The sequence below is a fragment of the Panthera uncia genome, chromosome B4, assembly GCF_023721935.1.
Source record: "Panthera uncia isolate 11264 chromosome B4, Puncia_PCG_1.0, whole genome shotgun sequence".
Taxonomy (NCBI): domain Eukaryota; kingdom Metazoa; phylum Chordata; class Mammalia; order Carnivora; family Felidae; genus Panthera; species Panthera uncia.
Window position 1 is genome coordinate 92,612,489 of NC_064809.1, and position 27,828 is coordinate 92,640,316.

At 40.5% G+C, this 27,828-nt stretch overlaps 1 protein-coding gene across 1 annotated transcript in view; it reads left to right on the plus strand.

The window, feature by feature from the left end:
* Positions 1–27,828, plus strand: part of KCNMB4 (potassium calcium-activated channel subfamily M regulatory beta subunit 4) — a 61,159-nt gene that overhangs the window by 12,318 nt on the left and 21,013 nt on the right. Inside the window, exon 2 of the mRNA XM_049627420.1 lies at positions 14,558–14,685. Coding sequence (XP_049483377.1) covers positions 14,558–14,685 — 128 coding nt within the window. The remainder of the gene's footprint in view (positions 1–14,557; positions 14,686–27,828) is intronic.

Sequence of the window (27,828 nt, forward strand, 5' to 3'; positions counted from 1 at the left end):
TTCAGTGAAGAATTACAATTTAGTTGTAATTAGTGTAATCTCACTAATCTTACAAAGAAACTCCCAATTGCAAATGCTTCCAGTTCAATTGTATGAAAACAGATAACGTTAATCCTATTTTAAACTCTGCCAAAGCACACAGAAACAAGGAAAACTTCTGAAATTTTTAAAATAATTTTAGGATTACATTGAAACAAACACCTACGGGAGTGCCTGGGTGACTTGGTTGAGCGACTGACTGCAGCTCAGGTCATGATCTCATGCTTCATGAGTTCCAGCCTCTTGCATCAGGCTCTTCGCTGACAGCTGACAGTGTGGAGCCTGCTTGGGATTCTCTCTCTCCCTGTCTCTCTCTCTCTCTCTCTCTCTCTCTGCCCCTCCCTGCTTGCGCTTTCTCTCTTTCTCAGAATAGATGAATAAACTTAAAAAAAAAAAAAACTCCTATGATAACATACATGTACAGATGGAAATTATGGGACAGCTTTGCTTAAGAATATTTATGTAAAAAAAAAAAAGAATATTTATGTAAAATCCTAAGTGAGATAACAGTGGTAATGAGTTTGTCATTGATGTGGGTCTAATTGCATAAATTTTCACAGATTGCGCTCTTAAAAGTTACATATGGCTATATAGCAAACATACCACAAATTAGGTCAAAAGAGACAAAACGAGGAAGGAAATTGGCAATGTGTGATGAAGATTGATTTTCTTCCATGTAAAGACTGTTAGAAAATAACCAAAATGGGCAGAGATCATGGATAGTCAGTTTGCAGAAAATAAATACAAATAGTTTTAAAAATATGGAAAAATCATTACCTCTATTTAAAAATGCAAATTCACACAAGAAGTCCCATATTTCACCTATCAGAATGTTTAATTGTACCAGATTATTTTTTATTTTTTAAAGGACATGGGAATAGGTACTCTCATAAACTGCTAGCAGAAATGCAGATGGCACAATCTCTTTGCAACACTATAGCCGTAAGTGTTCTTTGTTTTTGTTTTTTTAATTAAAAAAAAATTTTTTTTACATTTATTTATTTTTGAGAGACAGAGTGAGTCAAAGTGAGAGTGGGGGAGAGGCAGAGAGAGAGGGAAACACAGGGTTGGAAGCAGGCTCCAGGCTCTGAGCTGTCAGCACAGAGCCCGACGTGGGGCTCGAACCCACAGACTGTGAAATCATGACCTGAGCCGAAGTCAAGCGCTCAACGGACTGAGCCACCCAGAAGCCCCTGTTTTTGTTTTTGTTTTTTTAATTTTTAAATGTTTATTCCTGAGAGAGAGAGAGCGAGGGAGGGGCAGGGTGGAAGGAGACACCGAATCCAAGGCTGGCTCCAGGCTCTGAGCTGTCAGTACAGAGCCCAAAGTGGGGCTCTAACTGATGAACTGTGAGATCATGACTTGAAGTCAGACACTTAACCGACTGAGCCACCCAGGCGCCCCTGTAGTCATAAGTTTTGAATGTAGACACACTTTGATTTTTCCTGTTCTCATGTATGTGTAGATGCCTGTAAAAGGAAGTTTGTTGCTTTTTTGGAATTGCAAAAGACTGGAAACACCTTTAATTAATAATTCTTGCATATCCATGTAGTAAAATTCAAAAAAGAATGAGATAGATCTCTATATGCAGATATGGCAGCACCAAGATATATTGTTAAATGAAAGACAAAGGGCAAAACAGAGAAGAGTGTGCTCACATTTATGTTAAAATAAAATGTAGGAAATATCAGAAGAATGTACAACTGTTAAGCATGTTTGTCTGGGGGTCAGGATCAAAGTCAGAGAAAGACATTTCAGCTTGTACCCTTTCCCAGTATTTGCATTTTTACCTTGTGTATCTATTATGCTTTTTTAAAATTAAATCTTAATCAAAATAGCAGTATGACCTTGGAAATTACTTAACATGTCTGCCTCAGTTTTTTCATCTTTAAAATGAAGACTATAATAGTACCTATCTCATCAAGTTATCAGGATTAAGTAAGTTAATATGTGTGAAACATCTAGAATAGTGCTTCACACATGGTAAGCCTTTGATGAATATTTGCTATTATTATTATGAACATAGGCTTAAAAATCAAATTGTGCTATAACTTTATTAGTAGGGGGTATTTCTTTATTGAGATTCCTTTGTCTCGATTCCTTTTGCAATGAAGACACAACTAAATATTTTTAGTTTATTTTTTCTCTAATATTTATCTCCATGTTTCCCAATAGTAGGCTCTGATGTGTATATTTTAGATACTATTGACCCTATGATGGAATGTGAGGATTTCGCTTTCTTACACCATCCCATCCCACCCTAGTTTTCTGCCCTTCATTCTTTAAATACGGTTCTATCCTAATTTTTGGCTACATTAATATTGGGCATTAACATATTTTAACTATGTAAATTATTGCTCATTTCTATAACTGTTTATTTTCCTTGAGCTGATAATCCTCGTCTCATAATTTCTTACTTTCCTATGACCCTTTCTCTTAATTTTCCCAAAGAATTGTAAAGCCACTTTTGTACACCGTTTTTCATATGGTTATTCAGAATAGGTGACCATTTAGTTACACGTTTTTCTTTTTAAAGAAATTTCCTGGGATACCATTCTGGATTCCTTCAGCCTGCTACTGCCCCAAATTGAACTGGTTATGCCTTAGGCCTGCTGTGTTTCTCCCATGTTGAGTACTCTGTTTCCTTGACCCAGTGTGGTCCTCTTTTCTTGGTTTATACTGTTGTTTTGGTGGATACGTCCTCAAGCAGCTTCCTGAGAAGGGATGCATGGGAAATACAACTTCTAGATTTCATGTTTTGATCAGAGTTCTGTTTCTGATGATTTAAACACAGTCTCATTCCTTTAATCAAAACGCAGTTTGTGATTTATTTGGCAGTGTGCATAAATCAGTGTAGGTCTGTACCTTCAACTTCATTTCTTATGAGAGAAACAATCGGAAGTTCTCCTCAGAGTTATGCTCCCTGAGGCCAGATTTCTTCATCTACCCAAACTGGTCAAAGGCTTTAAATACCCACCAGCACACTGCAGAGTACTCCTGGGGGTACGTATATCCCAGTAGTAGAAAAACAGGCCTCGTAAGCAACTGTTTATTAGGACAGGTTGGGAAAGGTGATAGTATAAAAAAGAGAAGGTGCATTGGGAGTGTGAGCCATTTGCTTATGAAACTTGTTTCCCAGCACTACCTGCTTCAGCCCTGTAAACTCCACCGTTATGTTTCAGTGGGTCAAAAAGCCCAGTGTCCAGTGGATAGCATGGTAATGATGTTCCGTGTTCAGGCATCCAGATCCTACTGGCACTCAGCAGTAAGTCAGTGGTCTCTTAGAAGGAAATATTCTCCAAAGAAAGCATAGGTTTGCTTTATGTTATCAGGGCTCTCGGTGGGCTCCATGTACCCCCCAATCTGGCAGAGACCTCATAGACTGTTGGAGGCCCTGGGCCAAAGAGGTGAATTGACAGGGCTTTCTGTAGCCTGGAGCAGCTGGAGTGGGTTCTCCTGCCCTGGCTGCCACGGAAAGCTGGTGGTATTGGGGGTTACTCAGTAAAGGGGTCAGAGTAGCGATCTCAAAAGTGGATATATATGTGTCCACCAAAATATAAGGAAGTCCACCAAACATTGTGACTCTTATTTTTAAGGAGTGAAAGATGCAGCAGTTTGTCGTTTACCTTGGACGGGGTATCCAGAAATTCCCTAGACCACTAGCCTCCCGGAAGCATAGCTGAGGTGGCAGGTCCCGAACTTCCCAATCACTGGCACATCTGTTCTCTACCAAGGAATCTAGGGCACCATGTTCTCCCTGCTTCCAGGTCCAGTCATCAGCCTGATATCATCAATGTATACTGTTCTGTTATGTTCTACTGCAGAGCAGAGCATAAGAACCAAAGAAAGTTGAGGTAGTGCTGAGTAGGACAATCCTGAATAAGTCTGGAAAGTCTACACCATCTCGACCAGGTAAAAGTGTAGCTGTGTCTGGTGCTGTTTGTCCACAAGAACGGAGAAGATAGCATTTGCCAGATCAGTCGCCAGAGGATAGGTTCCAGTGGTAAGTTTATTTGCTGTAGTTCAATCACTATATTGTACACCGGTATGTTAACTACACTGGAATTAAAATCTTGAAAAATAAAATAAGTGTCTACCCTTTCCGCACTGCACGGCTACTCTGGTAAATGTCTGCATGTTCTCTGGGGAAAGGTTAGATTTTTGGTAGGTGCTACTTCAGAGGGCCTTCCCAGCCTTCCCTTCATTCAAGGAGCTTTTGGCCTGAGGATTGGATGAGGAGCCCTGTCTTGTGTCACAGTGACCCATTAGACTACATTTCACCAAACCTCAGGTGTTTTCAGGTATGTAGATCAAGGAGAACCTTAAAGGGTGTTCACCTTTTTAGTCCTAGGGGTCCTATGATCTGTTAGCCACTGTCAAAGATTCCTGTGGATTAAATCATTTCTATTATGCTCACAAATTCTGTGGGTCAGAGATTTAGGACACAAAGGGGACAGCTTATCTATGCTTCATGACGTCTGAGGTCCCAGTGGAATACCCAAAGGCTGGACACTGGAATCATCTGAAGGTTCATTTACTCATATATCAGGTAGTTGATGCTGGCTATTGGGTGGGGCGTCTCGGTTCCTCTCCACACCAGCCTTATAGTGTGATCTCTCTGCACAGGGCAGTTTTGGCTTCCTCACAGAATAGTGTCTGGATTCTAAGGGCAGACGTTCCCAAGAGAGAGAGTTACGGGCAGAAGCTATGTCACCTTTTCTGAGTTAGCCTTGGAAGTCACACAGGATCATAGACTCATCCATGTTCTAAAGAAGGAAAGATAAAGCTGTACACTGAGAAGAGTGTCAATGTCACATTGACTTATGAAATGGCTTAGGAAATGGGATACATATTGGTGCAGCCATCTTTGGAAAACTCATTCTGCCACAAGTAGGAAACATCAAGTTTTTGTTTTTTTTTTAATTAACTTTATTTATTTTAAGAGAGAGAGAGAGAACACGCACACAAGTGGGGAAGGGGCATAGAAAAGGAGAGACAGAATCCCAAGCAGTCTCCACACTATCAGTGCAGAGCTGTATGTGGGACTCAAACTCAGAAACTGTGAGATCATGACCTGAGCCAAGATCAAGAGTCAGATGCTTAACCGACTGTGCCACCCAGGCGCCCCGGAAACATCAAGTTCTTATCAACATAATCAATCCTGGTTAAAGTGGACTTAGCATGGATAGGGTTTGTTGGTCTTTTTCAAACAAATGGTGGTTGTCATATTTCATTAAATATGTATACACACATTAAAATGTGTGCACTTTACAGTATACAATACAATACATAAATAATGCCATCAATGAGCGTATCTGAATGCATGCATGAAATTTAAGAAAGTTTTATTTCATTTCAGTGTTCTGTGTGGTCATGAGGATTGGTCATCTCAAAGATTTTAAGTTACAGTCATATGCCATTGAACACATTTTTACATGTACTGTCATGCTTGTTATAAATAATAACTATTGAGCTTTTTCCGGGTTAAAACTTCTTGTTTTGGTTTGACTTTTTCTATTTAGACTTAAATAGTAGACACGGTATTTTTATTTTCTAACTCTAAAGCTGAATGAACTGTTTTCTCTTGAAAGTGGAATGTTATAAGAAACTTTTCTCAGTTTTAATACTACCACCAACCTTAACAGTCTGCTTGAATCTGAAAGTTAAATGAATATTACTGAATTACAGAATGCAGATAGTATCAACACATGACAATAAATTTGTGGGTGGGTGGGAATACTCTGCAGGAGGTAGCAAGCAGTTTCTCATTGAAGCATTTAAGGAGAGAGAAGCAATTTTTAGTGGGTAGTAGTTCAGATAATTGGGCATTTCTCAACTCCATCCCCCATGCCCTCTATCCTCCAAGCACATTAGATGACTCAGTCTTTCTGGAACATTTATACACAAAGTCATTGCACATTCCATTTTTTCTTCTCAGAATATCACCTTCCCCACCCATTCTCTGAGAAGCAAACTCCTGTTCAACCTAAAAAACACAAATCAAAATCATCTCTTTTGCGAAGCCTCTATCATACCCCCAAAGCCAAGATCTCCACTTCTTCTTTTGTAATCACAAAGCACTTTGTGAATAAGCTACTACTCATGCTACTACTACCAGGCACGCTCCTGGGAAGGAAGGGAAGAGACAAATAAAGGGTGAGTAATATCTCCTCTTTGCACACTGTCCTGTACTCAGCAGTCAAGAATGGCTTGTTGCTTAAATTATCAATCCTAAAAATGTGTCATTCCAAGGGTGAAGGAGAGCTGTTAATAATACAGATTCCTGGTCTGACTGAATCAGACTCTCGGGAGGGTGGCCCTTTTTGATGAACAATCCAGGTGGTCTTTGGGACAGACTTTGACAAACACGCTGTAGGCTGGGCACCATGTTCTCTCCGAAGAACTTACTGTAGCTTCTCCTATTCTTAGTCAGCCTTACTTTTTGTTTTCTAAGCCATTTGTTTGATCTTCAAGTTCTTCCACAAGATTATTTTCATTTAGCTTTCAGGTATGGATACAGATTCTGGAGCCACCTGCCCTAGAATTTAATTTTTTTTTTTTTTTTAGCTGACATGTAATTTTGTATGTGTTTGTTAAGTTAACGTGCATTCATAAGGTGTGTGCGTATACACAATTAATGAAGTCGAGGCATATGGAACATTATGGAGTTTATAAATGGCTCAGTTACACTTTTTATTCCACAGTGTTTTCCTGATTATACATTTATATTGTCCAAAACTGTCATTCAAGTTACACATCATAGCTGACACATATATCTTACAGGATTTCAGAAAATGGGGAATTATAGGATAAAATATAATTAGACCCATGTTCCAGTAGATAATGTTTCAAGAATTCATTTTCTTTTTTTTTTTTAATCAAAAAAAATTTTTTTAAAGGAATCTCTCCAACGTGGGGCTCAAACTCACAACCCCAAGATCAGAAAAGTTGCATACTCTAGGGGCACCTGAGTGGCTTAGTCGGTTAAGCATCTGACTTTTGCTTAGGTCATGATCTTGTGGTTTGTGAACTCAAGCCCTGCATCCTATGTGCTTGAGCCCTGCTTCGGATGAGCCCCACTTCTCTCTCTCTCTCTCTCTCTCTCTCTCTCTCTCTCTCTCTGTCTCTGCCCCTTGCTCACTTTTGCCCTCTCTCTCAAAAAAAAAAAAAAAAGGGGGTGCGCCTGGGTGGCTCAGTCGGTTAAGCAGCCGACTTCAGCTCAGGTCATGATCTCGCAGTCCGTGAGTTTGAGCCCCGCGTCGGGCTCTGTGCTGACAGCTCAGAGCCTGGCGCCTGTTTTGGATTCTGTGTCTCCCTCTCTCTGACCCTCCCCTGTTCATGCTCTGTCTCTCCCTGTGTCAAAAATAAATAAAAAACATGAAAAAAAATGTAAAAAAAAAAAAAAAAAGGAAAATGTTGCAGGCTCTACTGACTGAGCCAGCCAGGAGCCCCATTCATTTTCTAATCAAGTTTACTTCAGAAATTATTTAATCAGCTAAATCCATTCTAGTATTATGTCTTTCAGTACTACCCTCCCTAACCAACTGAAGTCAGTAAAGAAACTGGAAGAAAAAAACAGTTTCTCCATTTCTGTTTCTTAGATAATGTCTAACATAGACTCGCTCCCCGATGTTTAAATGGATCACATGTATTGTGCAATGGTTTTTTAAATGATTCAGTAAAGGAAGAAAGTGAATTCTGCCTACTCTGCCCACATGATTGAAATGCAATCCTGAAGACACAAAAGAACACACTCAAGAGGGTACTATTAAAATATAAATCCATTGTGATAGGCTGCAAAGAATGCTATTATAAATCTTGATAAACCCTAAAATAAGATAATGGAAAAATAAGTCATAATAAGTACATAATCAAATATTCCACATCAAATGATGATTGTATCTTCCCTTAATAAACTCACTGAAGTCTTAGCCCACTCGATTCTGTCAACTTGGTGCGTAAATGCAAAAGTCAAAAAATTTTTTTCTACCAGGTAGGCATCAAACAAATATATTTTATCACATTCTTCTTTTTGTCTTCACTTTTTAAAGAAAATGATTTCATGCAAGTTTAGGCAGCAAATGACACAGACAATAGTGAAGGTTATTTGGGTGATAATATTAGAAATTGGGAAATGCTGCCTTTGCAAATGAGAAACAAAAAAGGTCAGAATTGAATGAAGAAGTTTCTCCCAGGGAACGCTCATTGTCCTCTATGACCAAAGACATCGTGTCTGTAAATTCACCTAAGTGAAATTACATCCATGGCACCAAAAACCACCCCTGGAGCCAAATGGAGAGAGGAGGGAACAAGCAAAGACTTACAATGCACTTCTCTGAGAAGGTACCGGGAAAACAAAGCTTTGCCCCAGCCTGCCTTGACCCATCAGTCTTCGGGAAGGCTACACCAATTCCATTCCCAGAGAATCATTACACTGGTTCTCTGAGAGAGGGAGGCAAAAGTCAAGGCATCTTCCTTCCCCCCAAAGCAGGGAGCTCCAAAGAGAGAAAAGTGGGAAGCCCTAGAGATAGAGACACGGCACAGCGTGGGGCAGTGGTTAAGGACACTCTGCAATCTGAATCCCAACTTTCCCATTTGCCATTGTGACTGAGGGAAAGTTTTCTTAAACCTCTGCCCTCATTTTCTTCTGTAAAACATAGGTGATTATAATATTTGCTCACTTGGATTAAAGTAGATTTGCCGTGATGAGATGCTTCACATATAATCAATAAATGTTAGTCATGATGATGAAAGTGATGTTGCTGATGATATGGCGGTCTACATTATCATTTGTGCCCCTCCCCCAATGGTGAGCTATTCATGGTGGAGCTGTTATAGTGCCTGGAAACCCATCAGGTCTGAACAGTCCAGAGAGGAAAGGAGTCTCTGACTGAATTTCCAATTTCCCCCCCCCCGGAACACTGCTTTGGATTGGTATTTATTACTTATTTTAAAATTCTTAATCTACGCTGATCCACCTGAATTGAGAAGGGATCTAGGGAGAATCTGAGTTAGGCTTCACAGAAATTTTAAAAGACGAATTAATGGGAGAATCAAAGTACAAGAAAATGAACAATAATGAGTTTTAAGAACTTAAGGTTTGAACTTAACTTTTTTGTTATTGTTGTTTTTGAATGATTATTTGTTTGTTTTGACAGAGAGAGAGAGAGAGGCAGCATGAGTGGGGGAGGGGCAGAGAGAGAGAGGAGAGAGAGAATCCCAAACAGGCTCCTTGCTAATAGCTGATGCAGGGCTCGATCCTGCATGAGATCCAACCATGAGATCATGACCTGAGCTGAAATCAAGAGTCCTGAGTCAGGCTCGCTGTTGAGCATGGAGCCTGCTTAAGATTCTCACTCTCTCCCTCTGCTCTCCTACCCCTCTCACAGTCTCTCTCTCTATATAAAAAAAGTAAAAATTTTCCTTTTAAGGCGATGTGAGCTTTAGAAGTTACTAGAGTATTATAACTCATATTTTAATAGTTTTGGGTTTTTTTAATGTTTGTTTACTTTGAGAGAGAGAGAGAGAGAAATACATGCAGGGGAAGGGCAGAGAAAGAAGGAGAGAATCCTGAGCAGTCTCCATGCTGTCAGCGCAGAGACCAACATGGGGCTCAAACTCATGAACCATGAGATCATGACCTAAGCTGAAACCAAGAATCAATTGCTTAACCAACTGAGTCACTTAGGCACCCCTAAGCTCATTATTTCATCTATGATACTCTTGGAAAGAATGTGATGCATGAAAAAAAATACTTGAATTTTGATTTACAGGCATTTTTCCCAATGTAAAAAAAACAAAAACAAAAACAAAAACAAAAAACTTTGCTTCTAAAAATCCACCAACACTACCTCAAAGTATCCTAAAGGCAGGATGCCTGGGTGGCCCAGTAGGTTAAGCGTCTGACTCTTGATTTCAGCTCAGGTCATGATCTCACAGTTTGTGGGATTGAGCCCCAAGATGGGTTCCTCACTGATAGCCTGGAGCCTGCCTGGAACTCTCTGCCCCTTCCCCACACATGTGTGCTCTCTCTCTCTCAAAAATAAATAAACTTATAAAAGTATCCTAAAGGCAAGGAATATTTCTTTTTTCCCATATGAAACCACAACATATCTACTACACACTCTACTCACTCACTGAAAGTTTTTATCTGACCTTTCCAGAAACATGTGGATGTGACTTCTGGTCAAATCATAGAATTGTCATTTGGTGGGGGCATTTCTTTTAAACCCATCCCGCCCCCACCCCCCCCACCCCCGAAAAAAAAAAAATAGCAAGGCTTCAAACTGAGTTAATTTGCAAAATTTAAAAATCTGCCTTAATTACATTTGGTGCTTGTTGTTATTCCCTAAAATGTTTAGTGAACCCCTTGTGTTGAGCGTAGCCATTGCAAAAAACACTCCAGTGGATTTTTGTTTCACACTTCTTCCCTTCAAAGAGCACAATCAAGTGCCACCTACTCTCACTTGATACACTCACTGACCATGGTATAGAAAAAAAAAATGTTTTAATAGAAGTAAAGGAAATGTCCAGCACATTGTAGGAAGTAATAAAAACATGGCAAAGGCTGCTTATGAACACTAAGCTAAGTACAGGTCTCCAAGAAAGGACCTACCACAACTGTCCGTTTTGCTGGCTGGAATGGTTGGCTCAGTCAGGCTTCCCAGCCACTTCCCCAGTGCTCAGGATCTCTTCTGGGAAAAATACTGCAACAGTGTAGTCCTGTCTTCTGCTGGGTCCTATCTTGATGTACTTCCAAGAAGAGAATCATAGAAATATAGAGCTAGAAATTATTTTGGAGATTTTACAGATGAGAAAAAATGAAGTCCAGAAAACAGAAGTAATTTATTCCAGTCCAAACACCCAAGAGATAGTAGGACTGGAGCCCTATCTACTGGCCTCCATGGCTTCTAAGCCTAATAGCTGCTTTGGCAGAATTCAAAATTCAGGATTTCACAGAAAGCTTTAGCTTTATATGTCACACTGTTATTTACTTATTTATTTTTAAATTTACATCCGAGTTAGTTAGCACATAGTGCAACAATGATTTCAGGAATAGATTCCTTGATTCCCCTTACCCATTTAGCCCATCCCCCCTCCCACAAGCCCTCCAGTAACCCTCAGTTTGTTCTCCATATTTATGAGTCTCTTCTGTTTTGTCCCCCTCCCTGTTTTTATATTATTTTTGCTTCTCTTCCCTTGTGTTCATCTGTGTTTTAAAGTCCTCATATGAGTGAAGTCATATGATATTTGTTTTTCTCTGATTGAGTAATTTCGCTTAGCATAATACCCTCTAGTTCCATCCACATAGTTGCAAATGGCCAGATTTCATTGTTTTTGATTGCCGAGTAATACTCCATTGTATGTATATACCACATCTTTATGCATTCATCCGTCGATGGACATTTGGGCTCTTTCCATACTTTGGCTATAGTTGATAGTACTGCTATAAACATTGGGGTACGTGTGCCCCTTCAAAACAGCATACCTGTATCCCTTGGATAAATACCTAGTAGTGCAATTGCTGGGTTGTAGGGTAGTTCTATTTTTAATTTTTTTTTTTAATGTTTATTCATTTGTGAGAGACAGAGAGAGACAGAGTGAGTGGGCAGGGGCAGAGAAAGAGGGAGACACAGAATCTGAAGCAGGCTCCAGGCTCTGAGCTGTCAGCACAGAGCCCGACACGGGGCTCGAACCCATGAATCATGAGATCATGACCTGAGCTGAAGTTGGACACTAACTGACTGAGCCACCCAGGCGCCCCTCTATTTTTAATTTTTTGAGGAACCTCCATACTGTTTTCCAGAGTGGCTGCACCAGCTTGCATTCCTACCAACAATGCAAAAGAGATCCTCTTTCTCCACATCCTCACCAACATCTGTTGTTGCCTGAGTTAATGTTAGCCATTCTCACAGGTGCGAGGTGGTATCTCATTGTGGTTTTGATTTGTATTTCCCTGATGACGGGTGATGTTGAGCATTTTTTCATGTGTCGGTTTGCCATCTGGATGTCTTCTTTGGAGGAGTGTCTATTCGTGTCTTCTGCCCATTTCTTCACTGGATTATTTGTTTTTTGGGTGTTGAGTTTGATAAGTTCTCTGTAGATTTTGGATACTAACCCTTTATCTGATATGTCGTTTGCAAATATCTTCTCCCATTCTGTCGGTTGCCTTTTAGTTTTGCTGATTGTTTCCTCTGCTGTGCAGAAGCTTTTTACTTTCATGAGGTCCCAGTAGTTCATTTTTGCTTTTGTTTCCCTTGCCTCCAGAGACGTGTTGAGTAAGAAGTTGCTATGGCCAAGTTCAAAGAGGTTTTTGCCTGCTTTCTCCTCAAGGATTTTGATGGCTTCCTGTCTTACATTTAAGTCTTTCATCCATTTTGAGTTTATTTTTGTGTATGGTATAAAAAAGTGGTCCAGGTTCATTCTTCTGCGTGTCGTTGTCCAGTTTTCCCAGCACCATGTGCTGAAGAGACTGTCTTTATTCCACTGGATATTCTTTCCTGCTTTGTCAAAGATTAGTTGGCCATATGTTTGTGGGTCCATTTCTGGGTTCTCTATTCTGTTCCATTGATCTGAGTGTCTGTTCTTGTGCCAGTACCCTACTGTCTTGATGATTACAGCTTTGTAATACCGCTTGAAGTCCGTACAATGTTATTAAGAGAACACTAACTGTATGTACAGAAGGTAAAGATCCAGTTATCCAATCATTAAAATAAGATTTGCATAACATGTTGTGGATTTGTTACATATAACAGAAAGTAACCAAATTTACTAAAATTTGAAAATATTTCTGTATTAATTTAAAGAAATTTAACTACTATGAAAATGGCTTCATCATCTTGAATAAAGAAAAACTTATATAAGTGTGTTATTATTAATTCTACCAGCATTTTTGAGATTTCACTATTACCACGCATGGCCCTAAGTGTGAAGATGCAGGGGGGAAAAAAAAGAGCCCTCTTCCAACTTGCCAGCAAATTGAGGAAGCTGATAGAAAACAAACCAGTGGGATCCGGTGATTACAGCTGTGGCTGCATGGGGTATGATGCCTGTGGCAGGAAAAATGAGGGGGACTTAACTGTCACGTAAGGAAGAGAAGGTTCCTCCAGACAGATGCCCCAGAGCTGCATCTTGAAAGAAGGGGACTAAAAGGAAAAGGGCATTAAAAGAAAAGAGAAGAGCATGTAGCAGCCAGTAGGTGTGATAGCACGTGGAAGATCTGGGGACTGTGTGCTTCTAAATGGCTGCATCCCACAGGAGGGGGAGGGCAGATCCTGAAGAGGGTTGTACATCATACTGAAAAGTTTTTATTTTAACCAGAAAATAGTGGGAAGGTGTTGACAAGTTATATGCTGTAAAATAATGTGAATCAAATTCTACTATAAAGTCACTGGTTTTGTTTTGTTTTGTTTTTCTTCTTCTCAACATCTGAAACTTTGATAGAACATCTGGGAGTTGAATGTGATAAAATCACCAGCATCCAGCTGTAGAGTGGACAGAAATCTCAGTTTCCTCATCTGTAAAATAAGAGATCATTTTAGGGTTGTTGTAAGAAGCACATGGTTAAAGCCCACTAAGTATTTATTACAGTGGCTGGCATATTGTAAACACTCGATAAGGGTAAATTTGCACTGTGATCATCATTATTATAAAACTCTGAATTGGAGGGGCATCTAGCTTGCTCAGTCAGTGGAGAGTTCAATTCTTGATTTCAGGGTCGTGAGTTTTTGTCCCATGCTGGGTGTGGAGATTACTTAAAAAAAAAAACCAAAAAAAAAAAAAAAAAAAAAAACCAAAAAAAAAAAAACTTAAAAAAAAACCTGAATCAGAGAAAATGGATTAGAATGCTAATGGTTAATTTTAACATCTAGAGTTAAGAATAATTTTCCAAATCTGCTGATTCTGAATTGCTTAGAGTAATTGGGTCCCTTCAGAGAGAACTACTTTGTTAGAGGCAGCGCTAGGAAAAGGCATTGGTTAGCAAAATGCATTGATTATGTACTTGGGGGAGGAACTTTTCTGCTGATTTTATTGTCCAAGAGAATGTAAGAAAAGAAAGCTTGAGTTTCAGCAGTTGAGAGCAGCATCTGAGGAGAGCCAAGTGCTTGATTTGGGAGTTAAAAGTGGAAGAGGAAAATATCAAGGTCCATAGATAGCAACTTGGGGTAAAAATTAACTTTTTTTTTTTTTTTTGCTTGGCAGGCCCACAGAAAAAAGAGAGTATATTATGCTTTTAATTTGCTATTACATTGTATCTAATTGTTTATAATCTATTCTCATACTGTAATTACTGAAGATTATTTTTTGCTACATTTTTGTTATTGGAATATTTTCTGTAATTGTTCCAAATTGAAAATTTGATATATGGTTTAACAATTTCACTTTGGTTGTATTAAAAATTAGGTAGATCAGAATTAGATTTACCATGTGCATAATACCATCTCTCTATTAAAAAAAAGGACTACCTCTCAACGTTTTGTAGACTAATAGTTTTATTTTCTGTGTTCTGTTTTGTTAGTGCTCCTATATTCCTCCCTGTAAGAGAGAAAATCAGAAGAACTTGGAAAGTGTCATGAATTGGCAACAGTACTGGAAAGATGAGATTGGTTCCCAGCCATTTACTTGCTATTTTAATCAATTTCAAAGGTAAGCCGGTATTTACATGTGCATATTAAAATGGTTTGTAGCCTTTGTAGTTTATTACAAAATAAATCGTGGATTGTGCCCACCTGACAAAATATCTGTCCTGGAGATAGTCTCAACTCTTTCTAGCATGGAGTTAGGGAAGCCCCTTACTCTACAGGTGGGGAGGTAAGTGAAGAATCTGCAGGACAAAGAGAGAGAACTTGTGTCATGGTGCTACCCTCTGGATACCCTCAGAATGCGCTTTCAGATTGGAACACTAGATACTAGTGGTATTTCCTGAGAATTACAGATTAATGCACATCAACTGAACCACATGTGGATTTGCGAGCATTTGGGGGCGCAGCAAATCTTTCCTTTTCCTTTCTATTCCGATGAAGTATCACGAAAATGAGTTCACACCATGAAAACTTACTTGACTTAGAGACAACTCACATTATGCCATATGACCACAGATCGCTGGACTAGAACACTATGGTACCCACCCCGATTAATCATACTAATTTATTCATTAAACATTGAATGTTCACAACTCCTTGCAGTACTTTCCTCTTAGATGTTCCGCAGTTACATTAAGCTCTCTTTTCCTCCCAGAGTCCCTCTTAGTGAAGGGCACTCCCATCCACTTGTTTATTTAGTCCTGAGAACGGTGAGTAATTCCTAATTTGCATTTCTCTTTTACACACTATAACTTATATTTGCCGTCATGCACAGTGACTCTTGTCTGCCTTCCCTCTGCCACTGTCTTACTTCAGATCCACATGATTTCTCAGCTCCAACAACACAAAAGTCTTTTAACCAGTCCTTCCACCTCCCACCTGCCCCCACTCCAAGCCCATTCCTCATGCTGCTGCCAAGGCAATTTTTCTAAAACATGAATTTAATCCGGTTACTCCTCATGGTTTTCAAAGTAAAGTCCGAACATCTTGGCATGGCACATGCATCAGGTACCTATGGTTGCATAACAAACCACCCAAAATCTAGTGGCTCCCTACCACAATGACTTATTATTTCTTACAATTCTGTGGGTTGGCTGGGAGGTTCACGTGCAGTCAGATGATGGCTGGAATAGCTGCGTGGGCCAAGATGGCCTCTCAGGCCCAGCACTTGGTACCGGTGTGGCTGAAGTGCCTCACTTCTCTTCCACTGGCTTCTCATCCTTCAGTAGGTTACGTCGCCTTCCTTACAGTATGGTAGCTTCAGGGCAGCATTTCAAGAGAGCCAGGCCCTGGCTCTGGAACTTACATAACATCACTTCTGACACATTCTATTGGTCAAAGCAAGTATGAGGCCAGCCAGATTCATGAGGTGTGAAAATCAACTCTGCTTCTTGAAAGGAGCTGCAAAGATCTTGTGGCCATATTTAATCCACCACAGCATAGGCTCCTCAGGTTCTTGCCCCAGAGTACCATCTTCCCAGCATCATCTTTATGCCACTCTGAACTATGTGCAGTTCCCAGAATATCTTATATGTTTATATCCATGTCTCTTTATTTGTTTCTCCTGCTTCCCGACTGCCTTGATGAAGACCCCTTTTCTGAGCTGTTTTCCGTGATGTCCAAGTTTGGGTTAGTTGTATATACTTGGGATGCCATCTACTGCATGCGGACAGAAAACGGACTCAAAGTATCATAAACAATTGGGAAATTTATTTTTGCATACATTAAGAAATGCACAGGTAGATCAACATTAGGGTTGTTTGATGCAGTAACCTAACAGTGGCCTCAAGAACCCAGGTCCTTTCTGGATCTCAGATCCACTCATGTTTACGATATGCAGGCATAGCAGTGTCCAAAGGCCAAAAGAAGACTATCTCTTTTGGTATGTTTTTCTTGGAATTAGGAAAGCTTTTCTCAATTTCCCATAGCCGACCTCCCCTTAGGTATCCTTGTTTAGAATGAGTTCTCTTGCCTACTCATAAACCAGTCACAAGAAAGAACAATCAGAATGTACCACTGAGTTGGGGACCGGGCAATATCTCCCAAGCTGGATGGAGAAAGGGTGCATGCCTGAGCAGACAGGAATGAAGAAGAAGGGATGATATGTTGTGGAGCAGCCAAAAGTACCAGTTACAAGGTATGTTTTCCATGTTCTGTTTACACAGCTCTATCCTGGGGTTTGCAACCCTCATTTCACATGACTATGTCAGAGGAGCTTAGAAAAAAAAAAAAAAAAAAAAAAGCACCACAAACCCAATGAAATTAGAATATCTGGTGGTTGAACCTAGGCATTAGCATTTTAAAAAAATTGACTTTAGGGATTCTAATATACCACTAGATTGAGAGCTACTGCATTATCCTTTCACTTATCACTCTCTACTGGAATCGTCTATATACCCATCTCCCCCACGAGACTGTATACTGGTTAATGGTGTAGCACATCCTCTTTGGCTTTATATCCGCAGGACTTAGCGCAATGCCTGGCTCTCAGTTAATAAAAGTTTGGTGAATGAATGAATGAATGAATGAATGCAATGTGCCAGATTAATAAGGAGGAATTTTGGGGGGAGAAACTGGTTCTTATGCAAATAGAAATTTGATTTCATCAGCTGGAAATGAAAGCGGGGAAGACCTTGAAGATGGGATGGCTACTCTAAAGAAACCAAGGCTTGACAATATAGATACATAAGGCGTGTAGGTTATATAATAAGGAGTGATGAGCAGTTCTAACAAACGGGGTTTAAGTCCCGTGTCAGGCTCTGCACTGAGAGTGCTTGGGATCCTCTCTCTTCCTCTCTCTCTCTCTGCTCCTCCCCTGCTCACCCTCCCTCAAAAGAAATAAAAACTTAAAAAAATAAGGAGTGGTGAATTTGTAAGGTGGAAAGGTAGCTTGAAGTTAGATTTCTAAAGGGTCATAAATGCCATACTAAGGAGGTCGTCTGTTATATGGGCAATGACAATTTGTGACAAGTTTTTTTTTTTCTTTTTTTAATCAGAGATTAACCTGAGTGGATATCTGATTTAGAAAGTAACCTGATTTAGAAAGTAATCTGATTTAGAAAGTTGAAAGGAAGGAAGGAAGGAAGGAAGGAAGGAAGGAAGGAAGGAAGGAAGAAAAAGAAAGAAACCAGTTTGATTGTTGAATGTGTATCGGAGGAGAATGATGGAGAGTTAAAGGCAGAGTGCTCTAGCTCAGAGACAGGCAGGGGGTTGGGGAAGTAAAGAGAATAGTGAATGAAAAAAAATAACCTTTATGAGTGGCTACTGCGTGCCAGCCATTGTGAATAGCATTGCGTTTAGCTCACCAAATTTCTTATAATAGTTCTAAGTACTAGCTCCATTTAACATATGAGGGAACTAAGACTTAAAGAAGTTAAATAACTTGTCCGATGTACACAGCTATTAAGTGAAAAAAAAACCCAAACAACTGGAATCCAGTTCGTCTGATTTCCAAAGCTCCTCCTATTATCTTTCTGCTGGTCCTCATGAAGATTCTGGAGGGCCCAGATAAGGGCAGTGGATGTGGAAACAGCTCACAGAAGGGTACATCAGGAAGATGTGTGATAGTTACAAGCAATAGAACTTAATGTAAGTGCTGAGGAACAGGAAGGTGTCACATTTGCCTGGGTGTGAGAAAGGACAGTCCAGCTTTGTGCTGAATTTGAGGGACTCATATATCCAGAAGGTTCTTGAAAGAGTTAGAAATGCAGACTTTTAGTTCAGGAGTAGGAGGTCAGAGCCAGTGTTAGGTCTGGGAGTCACTGGCACAAAAGCTATTAGTGGAAGCCAAGAGAGAGAATGCACATAATAGGGGCACATAGAGAAGAGGAAGGTTGACGGTCTTGAGATCATCTACACTGGAGCTGTAGGGAGAAGGAAGGTGGAGGCAATGGCCAGATGGTGAGAGGAGAGTCAAAAGAGCGCAGTGTCTTGGAAGAGGTAATCAAAAAGGACTACTGAGTGGGGCGCCTGGGTGGCTCAGTCGGTTAGGCAGTTGACTTTGGCCCAGGTCATGATCTCACAGTTTGTGAGTTTGAGCCTCATGTCGGGCTCTGTGCTGACAGCTTGGAGCCTGCTTCAGATTCTTGTCTCCCTTTCTCTCTCTGCCCCTCCCCCACTTTGACGTGCATGCGCGCTCTCTCTCTCTCTCTCTCTCTCTCTCTCTCTGTCCCTCTCTCCCTCTCTCAAAAATAAACATTTCCAAAAAAAAGGACTACTGAGAACTCACTGTTTTTGGCAATCACAAGTCTGTTGGGGGGGCACCTGGCTGGCTCAGTTAGTTAAGCGTCGAGTTTGGCTCAGGTCATGATCTCGCGGTTCGTGGGTTCGAGCCCCGCATCGGGCTCTGTGCTGACAGCTCAGAGCCTGGAGCCTGTTTCAGATTCTGTGTCTCCCTCTCTCTCTCTGCCCCTCCCCTGCTCACACTCTGTCTCAAAAATAAATAAACATTAAAAAAAAAATTTTTTTTTAAAGTCTGTTGGCGATCTTTGTGAAAATAGTTTAGGTGCCGTTTCAGAGCACCAGGTTAGACATCGTTTTATATTGGCCTGAGGGAAGAATGTGAAGGCATTAATAAGTGCACAGTCCTCTTTCCAGAAGTTTGCCATGTCTGGACAAAGAGTTTGGGGAGGAAGTGATTCAAGGGAAGCAGGAATGGATTCAGAGAAATGAGACTGCTATAGACTAAAACTGAGAAAGAGACGCTGTCCAGTTGAACATAGTAATGAGGCGAAAGTGGAACACACCCTGAAGAAAATGAGACAGGATGAAATAGAAAAGATTAAGGGAGTAGTGGTATTTTTTTCTGTGAGGTTGAGGCCCTGTAACAGAGAATAGGCACCAGCAGTCAAGATGGTTTGATTCTGAACCCACTACTGAATGAATCAAGTGATCCTTTAAGCTTCCTGCCCTGGGTGAGGAAGTAGTCTCAGAGGTCAGGAGCTTGTGCCTGAAGTTGGAGGTGGGCAGGGGTGGCCCCTCCCATGGCTGTCTTGAGCAGCTGGTGGTTGTCTTAACAAACTTCCCTTCTCAGGCATTTCTAAAATTTTTTTTAAAAGTTTATTTATTTTGAAAGAGAGAGAGAGAGCAGGGGAGGGGTAGAGAGAGAGGGAGAGAGAGAGAATCCCAAGCAGGCTCTGCACTATCAGCATGGAGCCCGATGTGGCTTGAACCCATGAAGCAGGGAGATCATGACCCGAGCCGAAACCAAGAGTTGGGTTCTTAACCGACTGAGCCACCCAGGTGCCCCTCCTCTCAGGCATCTCTAAAGGCTGCCTCCCCCAAACACAGTTGCCTCCTGTGGGCATGAATTCTGAATATCTTCAAGTCCCCACCAGGAAGGACTATCTTCCGGAATGTTGAGAACTACCCGAGGGACCCAGCCTTACATCCTATGCTAACTGTTAACTTGAGCAACAGGAAATGTTAGCCCTTCATACCTCCTCTGGAACGGTACCCATTCCCTATCCTCGCCTCCCTGTCCCATTCCCAAGCTGTCAGGGTGTAGATAGAAGTGGGGGCAGTCTATCACAACCCAGAAGCACTCGAGACATGATTTTAAACGACTCTGGGAAATCAGAAGTTGGGAGTTTGGCTCTTGCACCACGACATATGCAAGAGGAAACGAGCGATGGTTGGAGGTGTGAAAATGGCAGCTCCCCGGTGCCGTCTACTCTCAGTACACTTTTTACTACTGCTCAACATGAAATAAAAATAGATTTACTGTAGAGACTCCCAGATGCTGTCGATAAGATGAACTTTATATTTAAAGTAACCTTTAGATTTCGCTCAAATGCAGGAAATTAGGGAGAATAGTTCCCAAGAAGTTTCCATTTTCGAGAAAAGGATGGTACAGTATTTTAAAAATCGAAGACAAAGATGATTGGAGTCTCAGCTTTCACTGCTTGTCTTAATTAGGAGAGTTCCACTCAGGAGTAGAATCTGCAGTGGCCAGAGCAGCCACCAGGAACCCTGCCTGTAATGGGAGGCCAGGCCCAGGCTCACCTCTCTTCTTCCCCCCAGGAAGGAGGCCATAGAGGTGCTTGGGGGATGGCACTGGCTGCTTCCATTCATGGTCTTCCCATATAATCTTTCAGCTCATTGCTTCCCTCCGTCTTGGGGCTCATGATCTCATTCCAATGTATGGATTTTCTTTTTACACCATTTTTACATAGATAAGGTCACATTTACCCTGCTTATACCTTTTTTTTGGACTCTCAGTCTTTCCCTGGCTTATCCTTTCTCAGGGGAACCCAACTCACACCCTCTTACCGAGTATGCTTTGAAATCCTCATTCCATTGACTGGAAACTTCTCTGCAGTCCCAGGCTTGCCATAGAATTCTCTTACTTCATCTTTGCTTGACTGGCTTCATGTTGAAGAGAGCCTATCCTTGGAAAACCATTACTCTTTCCTCAATTTCCTCTGGGTCAAAGGGCCAGGAGGAGTGATCGGTCTTTATTTTTTGAACTTTTCCTTTTAGGGGGAGCAGAATGATTTCTTTTTCTTGCCAGTTTACTTTTTGATATTTTATTTTACCCTCCTAAGCGGATAGTATTCACAGAGTGCACAGAGGAGGCACACACACACACACACACACACACACACACATCAAACCAGTCCAGCCACACCACCTCAAAGTCTTGAATTCATTCTCTTGGTTCAGGCCCTCACTCTTTCTCATCCGGATTGCTGAAGTGATCCTCAACTATCCTTTCAGCTCTTGGCCTTTCTCACGTCCTCACCCACACTTCACAAAGTTTTGTTTTGCTTTATTTAAACCTCTGTTTGCTCTTGTCATAATTCTCGATTATATTTTTCTGCCTTCTTATTGTCATAGGATAAAGATTGTGCCCTCCCCATTACAGCTTCAACTTCTGCTATTTAATTATGTGCCAGTTGTGGGGAAACAAAAACAGAACAGCAAGGGGAAGAAAAGCCAGCCATGAGCCATACCTTCATGGAGCTCAGAGTCTGTGGCCACAGCATCAGACAGATAATGACAAAGTAGGGTAGATGCTCCAAAGGAAAAGTGAAGGTGCTACTGTGAGATATTGTCACAAGGTGGGGAGTTTCCGAGGCCTGTACGAGTAAACCATAGCTAGGTGGAGACCAGCGGATGTTCAAGAGTTAGCTAGGTAAAAGTGGGGGGAACACTATTTCAGAATGAGACACCACCATTTGTAAAGGTTCTGAGGCAAGAAAGAGGTTGGTGAGTTTTAGGAACTGAAAGCCATCATGGCAGGGAGGCTGTGAGTGAGAGGGAGCATGGTGAGTGTTGACACTGGAGAGAGAGTAGACAGAGTTTAGGTTTCTCTTAAATGCAGTGAGTAGCCAGTGATGGGTTTGGAGGGAAGTGGTGATGTGATCTGATTTAAATGTTTCCACTTCTATTCAGCTGCTCCATTTACCTCAGAGAACTTTTTGTTTCCCATGCACGCTAATGCCTCTGCCCCAGTCCCTTCCCTCTTCCCTCACCTGGGGACACCTTCATCATTTTTTCCACTTCTAGGATTCAGCAGAGCGCAGCTATGTGGAAGGAACCCTGGACTTAGCCACTTCCTAGTGTGTGTGGTCTTGACTATGTTACTTTAACCTATCTGTGCCTCACTTCCCTTTGTAGAAGGAGGAAATAATAAAGTTACTGTGAGGTTATTAATGAAAGGCCATGGGCCTCTCCTGTAAGAGCATTTGCTATTATTATTTTTACTGCTATAAATAAGATTTTCCTCAAATGTCACTGTGTAACCTTCTCTTACCTTTTCGAGTCTAATTAATTCCTTCCTCTTCTGTGCTTCCACACCACTATGGTGGCTTTTATCGCACTGTTATGGACTTAGTTGAATATGTGCCTTTCTCCCTCTATAGATTACTAATCCCTTAAGGACAGCCATGATGTGGGATCAGGCATCTGGGTTTACATTTCTCCTCTACCAGTTATTAACTGTGTGACCTTGGGTAAATTGTACAACTTTTTGATCTTGGTTTCCTTATCTATAAAGTGAGGACAACATTATCCATCTGAAGGATTTTGGGGGGTCAAGGTCATGTCTGCACAACAGTGAGTACTTAGTAAATGTATGTGTTTCTTTTTCCTTGCCCGGCAAATTTCTAACTACCAGGGTAGAAGCAACTATTCAGTGAGTTGTCTGGTTATTCACTGCATTCAGCTGTGAGGCATGGAATGAATAAACAATAAGGATTTTTTTAATGAGTAAAGCAATATAGAACACACACACAAAACAACTCACAAGAAGAGATTTTATTGTTAAATAAAATAAATATCTCGTACTTCTGATACTGGACAGATAGATCCTAATTTTTAAGAGATCATTGAAAGTATGTTTGTCCTATAGTATATATGTTTAAATTAAGTTTACCCTTAGCATTTTAGAGGAAGATGGACATTATGGCCTGACCTGAAATTGAGGAGAGTGCTCTTTAGAACACAGTTTGAAAGCCATTAATATAGAAGATTAAAAGCAACCAATTAGACTAGGACTGCTCACTTACTTAGGGCTTAGTGTTCTTATCTATAAAATTTGATAGACTGATAGATTAAATGATCTCTAAGATTCCCTTAAGCTCTTGAATTTTATGGTTTTGTGATTCTCTGATTTTGAGGGCTTGTACAATTACAACAGTTTAAGATGCTAGATAAAATCCAAATGGTGAAAGAGAAAGAAAATTAGCAAAGGACTAAGTGGTTAACTGTCTGGAGCCATTTAATGGGGGAGGAGACCGTCTTCCTACCTCCACAATAATTGAGTTTCATAATTATGACACTGAGTCATTGAAAAAGGTTAAATTTGGTTCAGTGTACTCTCCTTAAAAGGTAAGGAAATGTGTAATGCATTTTTGGAAATATTTTTACCAATAATATTTTAGCACTGTTGTTAGTTTTTATTCAACTTAAAAGGTTAAACTTCAGTTATTTGGAAAACTCACTTATGTGAGTATTTACTTTCTCTCCCCTAGAAATAAACAATATCATTTTAGGGGCAACAAAGATCTTGCTACAAAATAGCTCATCATTATTATATCATGATTTTACCCTTTTCAGTGTCCTAGATTTCATCCATCAAATTACCACCACTTCAGTCATTTACTCTTTCATTTATTCAACAGGCATTTATTAATCACCTGCTATGTACCAGGCAGAGGTGGTCAAAGATAAGATAATAATACTTTATAGGAACTCACTGACTAGTAGGAAAGACATTTATGTAAATAAGTCATTGGAATACAGTGTAGTAAGTTCTATAATAATGGGGAGATATCCATCTCTATCTCTATCTCTATCTCTATCTCTGTCCATATCATCTATCTTATGAAAAGTTTGGGTTGAATTTTAAAGAATGAGTAAAACTTTTCCAGATGAATGAAGGCCAGGGAAAGCAATTTCAGGGAAAATGATAGCATGTTCAAAAGCATTAAGATTTACAGTATCACGGGCAACTGGAAGAATATGTAAGGAGCTTCATATGCTTGGAAAGTACACTTAGGGGGAAAGTATAGATGAACCTGAAGAGGTTGAATCATATATGCTAAGGGTTTGAGACTTGATGTGTGGTGGAAGAATGACAATCACATTTGTGTTTTAGAAAGACCCATTTGGTGGCTGTGTGGAAGATGGTTTTGTACCAGCCTGGACAAGGGGTGAAAAGAGCTTGGGCAAAGGTGAAATTAATGGAGGAAAGAAGGGAGGGAATGGACACGAGACTTTAAGGAAGTGGAATCCACCAACTTACAGATGCGCATGATGCATGGTAGGGCTGCAGGTTAAGAAGAGGAGGGAATTGGATGACTCTGGCTTTCTGTCCTGGGTGACTGTTGGAGGCAACATCAACTGGGGGTTTCTGGGAAAGCTTCTTCTTTCCTGATATAAGTACTACTGCCTCCTTTTTCCACTCCCTTTGTTCTGGCAGAAAAGTGGAGAGACGTGGCTTGATGCCAGGAGTGCAGAAACCATTGGGCAGCTTTGAGGTGATAAGCATGAGGAAGGACGTCCATGTGTTGAGGAGAGTAGAGCAAAAAGATAGAAAGAGTCAGCCTTCTGGCACCATCATTGAGCAGCTGCCCCTTCCCTGGCCTGCTGACCTCTGGATTTCTTGTTACGTGAGACAGACACCACTTACATGCATGTATACATGCCTCTACGTATAACCAATATGGTAAAAAACAATTGGTCAATTGTAAGTGAGTCTTGCAATGTCTTTGCATTTGTTTTTGACTTCTGAGGCCCTAAAACCAGATTTCTTTTAATATATTTATATGATGAATTTGTTTCACTGGCTTCTAAGTTTTCCTTTGGTTTTTTATAGGACAAATTACTAAAAGAAAAAGCCTCGTCTTTACTGGCAGATCTCTTGGGATACAGATGGGGGGAAAATGTGTATATAAAGATAGGAACTGATAATTTGAACAAATGCCATAGGGAAATTTTATTGAGTTGTGGATGAATTACTAAATACTAGACTTGATATTTGTTAAAAATGCAATTTTTAATAGAGCTTTTTACTTTGGGTTACTATTTACTCTGAAAAGTATTTCTTATAATGTACCATTAAAGAAGAGACTGGTTCTGTAGTAAAATTTTAAAAGAACATATTGGCTTTCTCTTTAGACATTGAATCCAGTGATATAGCTTGAGTCTTAAAGAACAAAACAGTGAATCTGGAATCTTACCCAAATTGAATCTTTTCCATATACATTTGTGTCTAGTTACATATTAAGGGAGATTACATCAGAATTGAAAACTCTCTCTAGTCTCAAAATTTGTACTTTTAAAAAAAAAAAAAAGCAGTGATTGCTGTGGCTTCTCCAAGTATGCCACGGGATACGCGTAGAATTCATCGCAGAATTTTTTCAAAGTCTGACATCCCAAAGGCTGTCCATGACTTATAAACCTGAGGGTCTGTTTTCTGATGGTCATTCACAGTGTTTTTATACTTGCAGATTAATCTTCTAACAGCTTTTATCATGTGGCAATAAAGTGAAGAATTTGATGTTATTAAATCACTCTTCATTTAAGACTGTGGATGCAGCCATCAAACAAAGCTCCGGGGGAATCTAGGAGGAAAACTACAAGAACCGTAGGACAAGTAGGTCACAGAGCGCAGTGCCGTCAGAGGGTGGAATGCAGGGCAGGGCTGTGCGTCAGGAGACTTCAGTTCTAACCATAGCTCTCTTCGTGACCGTGTGTGTGACCTTGGGCTACTTACTGACAAAGCTTGTGCCTCAGTTTCGTCTAAGATAAGATGGGGCCAGAACTAGCTTCTAGCACAGGTAGAGGGTATCCAAACCTGGGTGACAATCTAGTCATTCACTCCAACTCAAAGTGAATGCCTGCCACAACATTTTTTTGAAAGGATTTTCCATTTTCTACTTGAACATGGTGACCATGGACATCACCTCTCCCTAAAGAAGCACATTCTGATTCCAAACATTTTTATTTTTTTTAAGTTTATATATTTATTTTTCATGGGGGGCGGGGGTGGAGAGGGCGAGAGAATCCCAAGCAGGGTCCACTGTCAGCATTCGATGTGGGGCTTGAACTCACAAACTGTGAGATCATGACCTGAGCCAAAATCAAGAGTCGGATGCTTTACCAACTGAGCCACCCAGGAACCCCTGCAAACAATTTTAATTGTCAACAACTCATTTGGGAAATATCTAGCATAGGCACCTTCATAGCGACAGAAAACAGATTAGAGGTTGTCAGGGACTGGGGGAAGGGGGAAATGGGAGTTACTGACTAATGGCTATAGAATTTCCTTTTGGAGGGATGAAAAAGTTTTGGAAATCGTTAATGGTGACACTTGCACAACATCATGAATGTAATTAATGCTACTAAACTATATATTTAAAATGGCAAATTTTATATCATATATATTTTACCACATTACCAAGATGAAAAAAATTTCATCTTGGGTAGTGCTACGGTCTCAGTTGGAACATAGAGCATATTATCCGGGTTTTACAGCAGAAGAAACAGTCTTTAAAGTCACATGGCCAGCGAGGAGCAGGCTAAGATCTGAACCGAGACCCTGACCCTCAGACAGTAGATGTTCTCCGGTCTACGCTGCCATCACTGTTGTCATTGTTTACGATGCTCTTCTTACTGTGTTTGAAGCTGGCCTATACAGGGGAGGCTAGAACATTTTTGCTATGATTGTTAAATCTAGAGACTAAAGTCAGTTAATGGGGCCTGACATAGCATTGTTTTGGCAGCCACAGCACATTGTTGGTTCATGCAGAGCTTATAATTAATCAAACTTACTCCTCCCACATCTGTTTTATATATGCTATTCTTTTTTTTTTTTTAATGTTTAATGTTTATTTATTTTTGAGAGATAGAGCATGAGCGGAGGAGGGCAGAAAGAGAGGGAGACACAGAATCCGAAGCAGGCTCCAGGCTCTGAGCTGTCAGCACAGAGCCCATCACGGGGCTTGAACTCACGAACGATGAGATCATGACCTGAGTTGAAGTCGGACGCTCAACTGACTGAGCCACCTAGGCACCCCTATACATGCTGTTCTTAAAACAGGTTCCCCCTGCCCCCGCCATTTCTAAACTTGTGAGAATGGTGTTGTGGATTGAAATGCAAGAATTTAAAATCTATTCCTGTTTAAATATATATTGTTGCTTTTTCTGATTGTTCCACTCTCTTGTGGTTATTTTGAATCTTGATTCTGGCACATACCATATTTATTATTTCTTTCATCATAAAATGTTATCGTAATTGTAAATCAAAATGACTTCGAGTCCCTTATCCAAGTTATTGGTAAAAATACCGGAAAGGACTGGGTCACAGACAGACACCTGACTGTTTAGCTGCTAGTCTTCCCCTGGCCTTACTCAGTAGTGACCAACACCTTCCTAGAGTGTTTACTCTGTTCCAGAAACTGTTTAAATGCTTTATACACTGAATCTCGTTGAGTCCATACAACACCCCTAAAAGGCATTACTGCCATAATCCTCACTTTAAACATGAGGGAATGAAGCACAGAGTTGTTAATCAACTTGCCCAAGTCACATGGCTGGCAAGAGGCAGAAGCAAGATTCAGACCTATGCACTGTACTTCCAGAGTCCGTATTCTTAAACACTCTGCTGTACTGCTGCCGATATCAGCCCAGGATTCCAGTCCATATGAGATAGGAAAATATAAGGGACTCGATCAATTCTGATCAATGAAACTACTATAAG